At 57.6% G+C, this 12,702-nt stretch overlaps 1 protein-coding gene and 1 pseudogene across 1 annotated transcript; one reads left to right on the forward strand and one right to left on the reverse strand.

Moving 5' to 3' along the window:
- Nucleotides 1–6,045: 6,045 nt before the first annotated feature.
- LOC132225671 (5.8S ribosomal RNA) lies at nt 6,046–6,199 on the forward strand (annotated as a pseudogene).
- Nucleotides 6,200–8,761: 2,562 nt separating this feature from the next.
- On the reverse strand, nt 8,762–9,928 carry LOC132225616 (THO complex subunit 4-like). The gene is made up of 2 exons (XM_059680698.1): nt 9,890–9,928; nt 8,762–9,604 (listed from the first exon to the last, which is right to left on the reverse strand). The coding sequence occupies exons 1-2, from the start codon at nt 9,926–9,928 to the stop codon at nt 8,762–8,764; spliced, it is 882 nt and encodes a 293-aa protein (XP_059536681.1).
- Between the last annotated feature and the right edge of the window lie 2,774 nt (nt 9,929–12,702).

The raw sequence follows: 12,702 nt of genomic DNA on the forward strand, positions 1-12,702 counted from the left end.
TTACCCCTTCACAAGAAAATACAATGACCGCTCCCCAAAAAACACAAGTCATCCTCTCGAAACTCCACTGAGGTCAGGTTTCATTGGTGGCTCCCTGCCCCGCTCTTGCCTATGGATCGATGTGGTGACGTTGCTCTCTGGCGCCGGGCCTAAGCCGCGCTAGCCAACAGAAGGACATTCCTTGGTGAATGTCACTGCTCTCTCGCTCTGCCTGCAGGCCCCTCTCCTCTCCTCCCTGTCCGACGGCGGTGCATGGAAGGGAAGGAGGGGTGCAGAACCTGGCCCGACCTCCGTGTCACGCATGTGGTCTCTCTGATGCAGTGGACACCTTCTGCTCACCTTCCCCGGCTTGTGTCTCGGGCACCCCTCCCCATGGCAGGGAGGGGGTGTCCCGTCCTCATGCCGCATGCGCCTCCCCGTTGGGCATGTGGATGCTGTTTTACCTTGGCCCTCGGTGGTGCCCCTGGAGCGCTCCCTGGCGTCCTGCAGGTGCCCAAGGCAAAGCTGGTGGTGTAGTTTCCGTTTCCCGCGAGCCCCTGCTGGGCCGCTGCTGTCTGCGGTGCACTGGAGGGGAGCTCCAGGGGAGTCTGGCCGGATAAGGGGAGGCACACCTGTCCCCCTCGCATGAGGAGTCCCGGGCCCTCTAATGTGTGCCATGCCAGCGACGGCGATGGGGCCGAGTCAGCGGTGCTGGCCGCAGGTTGACTGCGAGAGGTTTTTTTTTTTGTTTTTATTTTTTTTTGCTGACACCTGTTTTTCATTGTTGTAGTTTTTTGTGTGTGTTTTTTTTTTTTTTTTTCTGTCTTGCGTTGTGCTGGTGTTCCTGACGCAACACCACAGGCTCTCTTATTTAACTGTGGACAAGGTCATGGTGTGAGGCAATAGGACAAAGTCCAGAGGCAGCATGGGCTCGTTCCTCCGATTTCTCTCGAGGGCCCCTATCGCGAGCGCCTGTGTGTGTACACCCTGTGCTTGACGCTGTCCCGGTGGGGTCTTCCGCCAAGCCCCCCGTGTTCCCTCAGAAGTGTCTCCTTATGGCTCCGTGGGCCGGCCGATGGGGTGTTTCTGCTGGGGTTGTGGTGGGGGGATGCGCCCTTGGTGAGAAAGCCTTCTCTAGCAATCTGAGGGGGTGCCTTGGGGTACCGGACCCCCAAGCTGCTGCCCCTCTTCTGGAAGCGCGTTCGTTTAGCCCCCTCTGTGTTAGCTCACTGGCTTTGAGGGGCCGAGCAGCGACGCTGCTGTGCCTTGCCTTACCGTGGCCCGTGCCTTGCCCCTCCGAGTTGGGGGAGGGTCCCGCCCGGCCGGGGTGGCATCCATAGCCGGGAAGTGCTGATCTTACATGTGTGTGCACGTGTGTTGCCGCGTGCACATCCAGATGCGTGGGGGGGATTCTCTCCCATTGCCTGCTGAAGGGGTTGGGGGGCTGCGGAGGCCTTTCCTGTCCCCTGGAGTTCCCGCTCCCAATGTCTCAGGTTCACAGCAGACACGGGTGTGCTGCTTGGGCACGGTCAGGGCCTGGCTTGTCCTGGGGCGGGAGGTAGGGCTCTGCCCATCAGGTTCAGACCGGGCAGATGAGTTGATGGGCAGCTGGAGAGAAGCCGTGGCGGCTCCCCTGTGGCTGTTGAGGGTCCTGTGTAGCCTTTCCGAATTGGCGGGGCTTCGGCCGCATGGCAGGAGGAGGCTTTGAGGTTGTGCGCTTCAGGAGGATCGGCCCGGCGACCCGGGCATCGCGGGGCCACCCTGTGTGTCTGTGGTGGTGGGATCCCCGCATTTGTTTACCCGGTGGCCCGTCCAGGTCCGGTGCCTTGCCTTGATGTCCACCCTATGCCGTGTGCGCCCAGGACCTTCCTTCATTTGATTGGGTCCACACCGTTTTGATTTCTTGCATGCGCGACCCCTCCCAGGGGTCGCTGCTGATGTGCACCCCCCAGCCACCCCCCGAGAATCAGCCTCCTGCCATGTTGGGTGTCGCCCCTTGGCCCTCCCCCACCTCCGTGGTGCATGTGGGGAGGTTGGTGGTGTCTCTGGGCAGAATGCTCTCAGATGGGGCGCAGTGTGACTGGGGGTGTGTTTGTTGGGCATGTGCACCCGTGAGAAAGAGGGAAAGAGGGGACTTTAGGCCCTCTAGGCCCGGGGTCAGAGGCGGTGGCCATGCGGGTGGGTGGCAGGACCCAGAACCCCCCACGTGAGGTTGTTTGAAAGTTGTTTCCAGCGGAAGCCAGTCGGTGGTTCATGGGTGTCCGGTGGACTGTCCCTTGGGCCTGGAGGGCCTCTGGCGGTGAGACCCCGCATTTGTTCCGGTGTGGCGAACCAACTCGCTTCCCGGCCTTGTCTTTTCTCCTTCCGTTCTTTCTCACCCAACGAACTGTGTCCTCAACTAACCTTGCTGGGTGGCCCCGGAGCCCCGCTACACCCACCTGCACCATCGCCGCCGTGCCTTTCCTACGTGCCTTGCTTGCCCTGGGGGTGGTCGCCTTGTCATGCCTGTGTCCATATGTCCGACCCGTCCGCCTGGCTGATGCCATCACAGGGGCTGTGCCCGTGGTTGCCTGTGGCCTCCTGGGCCCACCGCAGCCCCGCCCTGTGCCCCCCACCGCCCACCGTTGCGGCGTTGTTGCGTGTGGGTGCGAGGGTCGGTCTCTTGCCGTGTGACCCCGTTTGGAAGGGCCTACTGGAGCGTTGTTCGGGTCATGGCCAGCTGTAGTGATCGCCGTCCATGCCACGCCCCTCCAGGGCGCCGCTATGTGCGCTGTGCCCTGGTCCATGGGTGCGGGCGGTCCATCTGCTGCTGGGCCGGGTTTGGTGCTGTGCTGCCCCCTCTCCCCTTGTGCCCGCAGCTCCACACACACCCATGCTTGCTCACTTCCTCCCGTGCTTGGCACATCCGGCCCGCGTCCGGAGAACCGCCACGGTGGCACGCTCTTCTGGCTCCCTGCGCTCTCCTACCTGGTTGATCCTGACAGTAGCATATGCTTGTCTCAAAGATTAAGCCATGCATGTCTAAGTATGCACGGGCCGGTACAGTGAAACTGAATGGCTCGTTAAATCAGTTACGGGCAGGAACTGGTTTGGCCCAGTGGATAGAGCATCGGCCTGCGGACTGAAGGGTCCCAGGTTCGATTCTGGTCAAGGGCATGTACCTGGGTTGCAGACACATCCTCAGTAGGGGATGTGCAGGAGGCAGCTGATCGATGTTTCTCTCATCGATGTTTCTAACTCTCTCCCTTCCTATCTGTAAAACAATAAAATATATTTCAAAAAATAAATCAGTTATGGTTCCTTTGGTTGCTTGCTCCTCTCCTACTTGAATAACTGTGGTAATTCTAGAGCTAATACATGCCTATGGGCACTGACCCCTCTCGCGGGGGTGAGGGGATGCATGCATCTATCAGATCAAAACCAACTCGATCAGCCTCCCTTCGGCCCCCGCGGGCCTTGGGGGCAGGCACTGGCGGCTTTGGTGACTCTAGATAACCTTGGGCCGATCGCACGCCCCCTGTGGCAGCGATGACCCATTCGAACGTCTGCCATATCAACTTTCGATGGTAGTCGCCGTGCCTACCATGGTGACCATGGGTGATGGGGAATCAGGGTTCGATTCCGGAGAGGGAGCTTGAGAAACGGCTACCACATCCAAAGAAGGCAGCAGGCTCGCAAATTACCCACTCCCGACCGGGGAGGTAGTGACAAAAAATAACAATAGAGGACTCTTTCGAGGCCCTGTAATTGGAATGGGTCCACTTTAAGTCCTTTAATGAGGATCCATTGGAGGGCAAGTCTGGTGCCAGCAGCTGCAGTAATTCCAGCTCCAATAGCATATATTAAAGTTGCTGCAGTTAAAAAGCTCGTAGTTGGATCTTGGGTGTGCTGCATGGCCGTTCTTAGTTGGTGGAGCGATTTGTCTGGATAATTCCAATACGGAATGAGACTCTGGCATGCTAACTAGTTATGTGACCCCCGAGTGGTCAGCGTCCTCCAACTTCTTAGAGGGACAAGTGTTCAGCTACCTGACATTGAGCAATAACAGGTCTGTGATGCCCTTAGATGTCCGGGGTTGCATGTGCTCTACAGTGACTGGCTCAGTGTGTGCCTACCCTATGCCAGCAGGCGGGGGTAACCCCATTCGTGATGGGGATTTTGGATTGCAATTATTCCCCATGAACGAGGAATTCCCAGTAAGTGCGGGAAATAAGCTTGCGTTGATTAAGTCCCTGCCCTTTGTACACACTGCCCGTCACTATTACCGATTGGATGGTTTAGTGAGGCCCCCGGATCGTCCCTGCCAGGTCGGCCCACGGCCCTGGCAGAGCGCTGAGAAGAGGGTCGAACTTGACTATCTAGAGGAAGTAAAAGTCGTAACAAGGTTTCCATAGGTGAACCTGCGGAAGGATCATTAACGGAGAAGGGGAAACCGAGACCGCGTCCATGTGCGTTGGGTCGGTTGGGTCGGTGTCCTCCTTGGCTTAACTCCCGTGATTTTTCTGTGCGGGCTGGGTCGGGGCAGCGGCCGCTGCCTTGCCACCCCCCACCAGGTGCGAGAGAAGGAGCAAGCGGGGATGCAGAGGGGCTTCGGGGTGCCCCCTTGCCCATGCCCGCCGCCTTGTGGTTCTTTGTCGCCCTCACCCGGGCAGCGAGAAAACAAGGGCACTCATTGTGGGCGTTCCCTCAGGCGCCTCTCGGGAAAGGGACAGGGTGGCCCCTTCCCACCACCTGCCCTGGGGGTGGGTCATCCTGTCCTTACCGTCAAGAGCATGACCATCCCCTCGTCTGCCCCGTGCTTCTCCTCTGTCTGCCGTCCATCGCCCCGGTGCGGTCAGTGCCACGCACTCACACCCCTCGTGTTCTGGGTATCCTGCCGCAGCCTGCACCCTGCTTCCCGTTGCAGCCCCTTGTCCCACTGTGGTGAGGGGCCTGGGCCGCAGGTGCAGAGATGGGATGAGGTGTTGGAGGGAGAGAAGGGGTTGGGCCCGTGGGATGTGTGTTGACTTGTGTCGAGTGGGGTTTCCCGCCTTGGAATATGCCAGGCAGCAGAAATGATGGTGGTTGGTCGGTGTGGAAGGTGGGGGGGACAAGGTGCCTGTTGCCAGTTGGGCGGGAGGCCCGTCTCGGCCAGGCAGCACCCAGGAGTTCTACACCTCACATGTGTGCACATTGTGTGTACAGATTGAGGCGTCGAGGCTGCGGAGGTGGAGGTGCATGTTGGAACATCATTCCATACCCTGTCCGCTCTGACCACTCGCTCCCCCTGTGCTGGGCTGCATATCTGGCACTTTGGCCAGACGGGGCATGCTGTGCTGTCTGTTCCTAAAACACATAGATAGGAAGGTACTGACATCAGGCCAGGCCTTGAGATATGGTCTCATGGCCCCTTCCAAGCACGCAGGCCTTCTTTCTCAGAAGGCCCAGAAGTCTCATTCCAAATTTGGGAGACAAAAGACTAGAAAAAGTATAAATAGTGTTTCCTCCATATTGGGGGCCCAGAATTTGAAAGACACTTTTCTCTGGGCCTCCACAAAATTTAATAATAAAATGTAACTCCTGTAATCTGTGCTCAGTTCAGCATCAGCTTTGGCAGAGTGCTGTAACTGTAGTTTGCTGGCCAGCTTAATAAAGGCTCATAAATTTAAATTCTGAGTTGTTGGTCTATCTTGCTGAGTGAACCCATAACATCCCCCTTTCCAGGTACCTAGTGTGTCCTGGCGTGGAGGTTTAAAGACGCGTGCGGGTTGCCCTTCCGCCTCGGGTCAGGGGCAGTTGGGCTCATGGGGAGAGTTGGGGAAAGGACCCCTGTACTTTTCCCCACTCTCCCCTAAACTCCATCTTCCCTCCCTGGAGGTGGATACACCCAGGCACCTGTGGAGCATCCGAGCATGCCCCAGACCGCCCAGTGGTTATACCTTCCCCATCCGCAGAGTCCGGACTCATTTGTCTCGTGCTTGGATGGCCGTCCAAGACACCTCTGCCCTCCATACCGGGATGTGGTGGGGTGGGGGAGAGGAGAAGGTTGCCGTGCCAGGGAGCGGAAACCAAACACCAAAACGTGACGAATCTTAGCGGTGGATCCCTTGGATCGTTTGTCGATGAAGGAATGCAGCTAGCTGCGAGAATTAATGTGAATTGCAGGACACATTGACCATTGACACTTCGAGCACACTTGCGGCCCCAGGTTCCTCCAGGGGCTATGCCTGTCTGAGCATTGCTTGCCGATCAATCCTGTCCCCTGGGGTGACGTGCTCAGAAGGCCCCCGGGGTGACGTGCTCAGAGATGGGAGAGGCCCCAAAGCCACGGTTTCCCTCTCGGAAGCTTCTTCACGCCGGACCCAGCCAACGGGAAAAAAGGGTTGGGGTTGCAGGGCCCATCGTGGTGACGGGTCCCCTTACCCACTCCGGCCCTGTGGGGGTTGTGGCTCGCACCAAGGCCAAGTTGTGCACGGGGTCGAGCCCCAGGGATGCTGCAGAGTCCTATGACGCCGTGTGCTCCTCCCCACTGGCTGTGGCAGCGCTGTGTCACGTGCTGCCGGGCCCTTGGTGTGTGTCCGTGTGTGTGCGTGTGTGTGAGGTGGGTTTGTGTGCTTTGTGGGGCTGCGGCATCATCGTGGTGGCCCCAGCATCCCCCCCAACCCAGAGATCACCACCAACCCCCCTCTGAGAAGGCCGCCCATTCTCCCGCCTCCTTGCCTTGCCCTGTCCTCCCAGTAAGGCAAGAAAGAGAGAGAGGTGGGACATGTCGGCCATGATGTCCCACATGTGTGTGGGTAATGATTCTCTCCCTGACCTTGCCTGGAGAAGCCTTGCTCACCAAGGCGTGTGTGCGCACATGCACCCCTTCCGAGACACGACCTCAGATCAGACTTGGCCACCAGCTGAATTTAAGCATATTAGCGGAGGCAAAGAAACTAACCAGGATTCCTTCAGTAACAGCTAATGAACAGGGAAGAGCCCAGTGCTGAATCCCCGCCCTGCGGTGGGACACAGGAAATGTGGCATCTGGAAGACCCACTCCCCCGCGCCTCTCCTGGAGGGCCCCAGTCCTTCTGATCAAGGCCCAGCCTGTGGATGGTGTGAGGCCGGTAGCGGCCCCTGGTGTGATGGGCCCGGGTCTTCCAGAGTCGGGTTGCTTGGGAATGCAGCCCAAAGCGGGTGGTAAATTACCCGCTAAACTCTAAGGCTGAATAACGGCATGAGACTGATAGCCAACAAGTATCATAAGGGAAAGTTGAGAAGAACTTTGAGGAGAGTTCAAGAGGGAATGAAACCAGTAAGAGGTAAACAGGTGGGGTCCACTCAGACTGCTACCCGGCCTGAGCTCTAGCTTCAAGGGTCACCACAGTGGCCCTCTTACTTGAACTGGTCATGGTGTAGCGTGTGCGTGTGTGTGCAGGGCGGGTGTGCTCCTGGATCCCGTCCCCCTTTGCCTCCAACACACTGGCTTGGGAGGGTCTGGGGCTGGCCCAAAGCAGAGTGAACAGGCTCCCGCTTCCAGGAAGCACAAGACGTTTCCTAGGGCTCAGGTCAAGAAGCAGGATGCCAAGGGACACTAGTCTAGGCAGGGTTGTAGTGACAGCAGCAGGCTTGGCAGGGTTGGTCACAGCAGGCCGATGTGATGCCAGAGACTGTGGCATGCGAAGAAAAGTTCGAGCTGGAGGTCTGTCCATGGGTGGAAAAACCAATGGTACCAATTTGACCTTCCCAGGAAGAAGGCAGCTTGTCCTGCAGATGGAGGTGGAGACCCTTGGTATGAACTTATATATATGGTTTTTTGGGGTTTTATTTGAGTTTTCACTGGACCTTTGCCGCCATGGGGGCTGGGTCACGTATCCAGCCACCGTTTGAAAACTGAGTGGGGCTGGGGCGCCTTTGGGGTTGCTTGAGTTTCCCAGGGCCCATGAGGAAGAGGGGTCAGCTATGTCATCACTCCTCTTGGCCAGTGCATAAAAAACCTCCGTAGACTCCAGCAAGTGCTTATGCAGGCTGCTATGAGGCTTTTTGATGGCCCCTTGAGGCAAGGTCAGGATGACTTTTCTCACCGGGTCTTGGTGAGATCTCTCCCCCAAAAGCTACCTTGGAGAACAAGGACAACGACCAGGACAACAAGCCTAGTGGAAAGAAGCCCTGCAAAGAAAAACCTGCTTTCTTTTATGGCCCCAGAGCATGGTGGGAGGAGCCAAATCAGGCCCCCCCCCCTCCCCCTCGCTGCACCAATGGGCCGCATACCGGACTGAAAGCAGCAGGGGTTGGACGTCAAGTTTAAGGTGAGACCAGGTTCGGGCCTGGCCATCTGGGTTTGCCGAAGCGTCAGAACGTTGAAAGGCTGGATCAGCGTGTTTTCTATGGAGGTTTTTTGTATGTTTTCCTTTTTTTTTTTTTTTGGGGGGAGGTTTTTTTGTTTTGTTTTTATGATTTTTGTTGTTGTTGAGGGAAGTAGTTTTTTTGTTTGTTTGTTTGGTTTGTTTGTTGGTTGGTTGGTTTTGTCTACACCCATTTCTGTTTATTATGGCCAAGGTGAAAACACCAGCTCCTCCACAACAGCAACCAGTAAAATTTATCCCCAAAATGACGAGGTACAACACAGGTCTTTTTCGGAATTTTTTAATAAAATAAACGTTAAAGAAAAAACTTTGCATGAGTTTTAAATCCTATATCAAAACAGAAGAAACAACTCCCCAATTGGCCACAGGTCCCCGCCAGCCCACCCTCCGGAAGCACCGCGAGACGATTTCCAGGCCTAGCTCCACCACGCACGCACTGGCTTGGTGGTGCTTTAGGTAGTGTCCATCATGGCGTCATAAACGTCCACCTGGGCGTCCAACTCCTCGGTGTCCATCACCGTGTCGTAAGCGTCCAGCTGGGCGTCCTCCAACTCCTCGGTGCCCCTCATCGCGCTGTAAGCATCCTTCTGGTGTCCCAGCTGCTCGGGGCCCCTCATCCCGCTGTAAGCGTCCGTCTGGGGGTCCAACTGCTCGGCGCCCCTCATCGCGCTGTAAGCGTCAGTCTGGGCGTCCATCTCCTCCGTGTCCCGCATCGCGCCGCCAGTGCTCAGCTGGGCGTCCAACCTTTTGGTGCCCCTCATTGCGCTGTAAGCGTCCTTCTGGGCGTCCAACTTTTTGGTGCCCCTCAGCGCTCTGCCAGTGTTCACCTGGGCGTCCAGCTTTTTGGTGCTCCTCATCGAGTTGTAAGCGTCAAGCTGGGCGTCCAACTCCTCCGCAGAGATCTGTTGCTTTGAATTGCGTCCGGTGCCCCTGCCTGTAGCCCGGCTGCCTCCGCGGGCGCGACTCGGCGTGCCGCCGCCGCAGCCAAAGCCTCCAGGTCCTTGGTGTGTATTCACCCGGCCTCTGTTGACACTCTGCCCCGGCCTGCGCTGCGTGTGTATCTGTGAGGTGAGGAGCTGGATGTTGAGGGGACGGCCATCCAAAGGGGCGCCGTGGTACTGTTTCATGGTTTCCAGGGCGTCTGCCTTCCGCGCAAAGTGCACGTGGGCTGTTCCCAGGCTGCGGCCGGAGCGGTCGTAGTGGACCCCGGCCTTCTTCAGAGGCCCGAATTCCGCAAACAGCTGCTGGACGTCCGCGTCGGACACTCCGAAGGCCAGGTTGGACAGAAGCAGCTTCCCCCCCCCCCCCCCCCCCCCCCCCCCCCCGGTCACCGGGCCGGCGCCCCTGCGGCAGCGGTCGTGTTGCCACTCGTCGGGAAGCTGTCTCGGCCTGCTGTAGGGCGCCGGCCGGTTCCTGCCTGGGTCGAGGGCCGCCCGGTTCCGGAACGGCCCGCCGCCCCGGCTCACTGGTGCGGCGGTTTGCGCTCCACCACTGCGGCTTCCCTGGGAGCCGGCCCAGCCTCAGTCCCCGCCTCGGTCCCTGCCCCCGCCGCGGCCGCCCCGCCGGCTGCGGTTCAGCCGAATGATGTCGTCCAGAGACATGTTGACTTTGTCGGCCATGGCGGGCCGGAATCTGACTCGGATCGAGCCCCTGCGGGAAGCACGCCGTTCCTTCCCTTGCCGTGCTCGCTTGGCGCCAGAGCTGTTCCTGAGCGGGCACCAGATGTTGGGGTCCAGGCCCGGGGATGCTCAAAGGTGTGGACTGACTCCTCGGGGAAGAAGAAATGACACGGAGACAGCTGTTCAGACGGAGACAGAGTTCAGACGCGCCTTCTTCAGGGCTGAGAAGGTCTGCGAACCATAGACCCTGCGAGGTGCTGTTTTGGAGCTGACGTTCTTAGGATTTGGGCTCTAGGGGAGAAGGAAGCATCTCGCTAAGAGGGTCTGAAGAGAGCACAGCTACAAACTCTCGCAAAGGGAACTGGTCGGCCACCTGTGAATTAAAGTGCTGGCAGTCATGGTGGTGGAGTTTCGGCGGAGCGCACAGAGGAAGGCGGGCACAGAGGAAGGCGGGCGGTTAGACCTTACAGAGGGCACTGCGTGGGGTACAGGTTACTAAGGCAGGCTGTAAGGGAAGGGGAGAGCGCGGGAGAGGTGGCCTGAATGGGCTTGGGAGAAGTATCGGCAGTTGAGTTTAAAAGCTGCAACCTCCCAGGGGCAGAATGGAGGAGGAAGGACAGAAGGAAGGTAGAGCCTATGGACGCGTGTGTGTACCGACTGGGAAAGCAGGCAGGGGCGGGGCGGCAGGGGACTTGAGTTTCCAGGTCCTGCAGCGGCTAAGGCGTTTGCGGCTACGGCGGTGCGCGGAGGGACCCGGTGCGCGGCAGCTGAAGAGGGAAAGGGGCACAGTGCTCGCGGCAGTGGCGGCGGCGGCGTGCAGGGACTGGGGTTGTAAAAGGCGGTTTGAGTTTCGGCTGCAGTGGGGCGGGCAGAAGAGGGGAGGCCGGGTCAGTGGGTCGACGGAAGGCGTGGCTGGAGGAGAGTACGGCAGGGAGGAGGAGGGGAGAGTGTGGACGGACAGGGGCATGAGGCCGGTGGGAAAGCGGCGGCTTACGCCGGGGGAATTTGTGGTGGCCTCTGGTGAAGGGGGGTGGGAGAGCATGGAGACAATGATGATGATTACGGCGCTCCGCCACCCATACACAGCATATGAACCCACCCCCACATGCACCACACACACCGCGGGCTCAGCGGTGCGGGGAGCGGCACCGCGCAGGGACAGCCCGGAGGGAGGAGGAAGGGCGGAGCGAGGAGAGATGGCTGAAGGAACTTTGGGGGAGGGACGGGGAACGCAGAGAGATGGAGAGAGGCTGAGAGAGAGACTGAGAGAGAGAGACTTGGGCAAATTTCCCAGTACACTGGCAGAAATTACTGAGATCGGTGTGACGGTACTGGGGCTACAGAAAAAGGACGCAGGTCCGGGACAGGCCCCGTGTTTAGCCAGATCGGTGAGCCGGCACCCTAGAGGTGTGCTCAGGTCAGGTTTGGAATTTGAATTCCCCCTGTGCTTGATACCCGTGGCCTGTAGCGGGGCTAAAGGCTGGCGTCCTAGCGGTTTCACCCACGCTACGGACAGAAGGAGGGACCGTGGGCGGGGTAGAGGCATCCCTGCTACCCCCCCCCCCCAGGTCCGGAGGAGCCTTCCTGGAAGGGTCCGGAGAGGCAATCTCTGAGGTGGCCACGGTATACGGACAGAGATGCCAGCGGGCGGGCGGCCACATGGGACCAGCACGGGGCGGGCGGGACTCACCGCTGATGCTGCCGAACTGGGAAAAGTTGCTGAGCTGAAGAGATGAGGTCCTGGTGGGTCCAGAGCCACGAGGAGGGAGAGGCGGGCACCCCGAGCCCTGGAGGGATGGCCAAAGGGAGTGCTCGCGCCACCCGGGTTTCAAGGCACCAAATGTTAGGTTAGGTGGCTCAGGAGGCGGCGCAAGAAATAGAGTCCAGTGAATCAGAAAAGAAAGGAAAGGAAAAGGTTTATTCTGCGTCCCCGGGAGACCCACGTACCCCCAGGACAGGGCACGTGGATTCACGCCAACAGGGAGGGGGGGGCTTTTTTTATACTGCGGTTGGGTGAGGGGCGGGGACATGAGCTGAGGAATTCTCTGCCACAGGGGATGGGCGGGGGTATTCAGAAGAAGTCCCTATCTGTGTGGGGGTATGTGGATTCAGGGAGAAGAAGCCGGTATCTGTGTCTGGCACGTTGATCTGTGAGAAATTCCAGGGGAAGTCCATTGTCTCATCACATGTATCTGATCCTGGGCTCTCTCCGACCTAACAGTTTTTGCATATTCTTTATTGCCAGGAAATTGACAATTTTATTGAGTTGTCAAACAGTTATTATTTTGTTACATTTTCTGCTTAGACTTAATAAATATGGATGATAGCTTTCTCGTATTTATTTGTAAGTGACTTATTCACTGAACTCCTTGAGTGGTTATAATTCAGGGTCCATATAATACAAGACTTCTCTTTGTGTCAAGAATGTGCCATCTGTAATAGCTAAGTCTCCATTCCAAGTTAGGATGAGATTAAAAGGGAGGATGGAGTGGAGGCAATAAACACTTCTGTTTCACTTTTAGGATTAATAAGTATGATATCCCTTTTATTTTTGATGTGTGTACTCCTTTTACAGATCCATATGTTAGCTTAGTGGTGACTAATTATAAATGGTTTTAAACAAGAGTGACTAAGAAAATATATTAAATACAACCTTAGCTCACAAAATTCACCACCATCTTTATACTGTAGCAGTTATAATAAACATATCCCTAATCTTTATTCTTACCAGTATATCTTTGTCTCAAGACAGCCATTCTCAGTGTGTGTGCATT

Source organism: Myotis daubentonii, chromosome Y (assembly GCF_963259705.1).
Source record: "Myotis daubentonii chromosome Y, mMyoDau2.1, whole genome shotgun sequence".
Lineage (NCBI taxonomy): Eukaryota > Metazoa > Chordata > Mammalia > Chiroptera > Vespertilionidae > Myotis > Myotis daubentonii.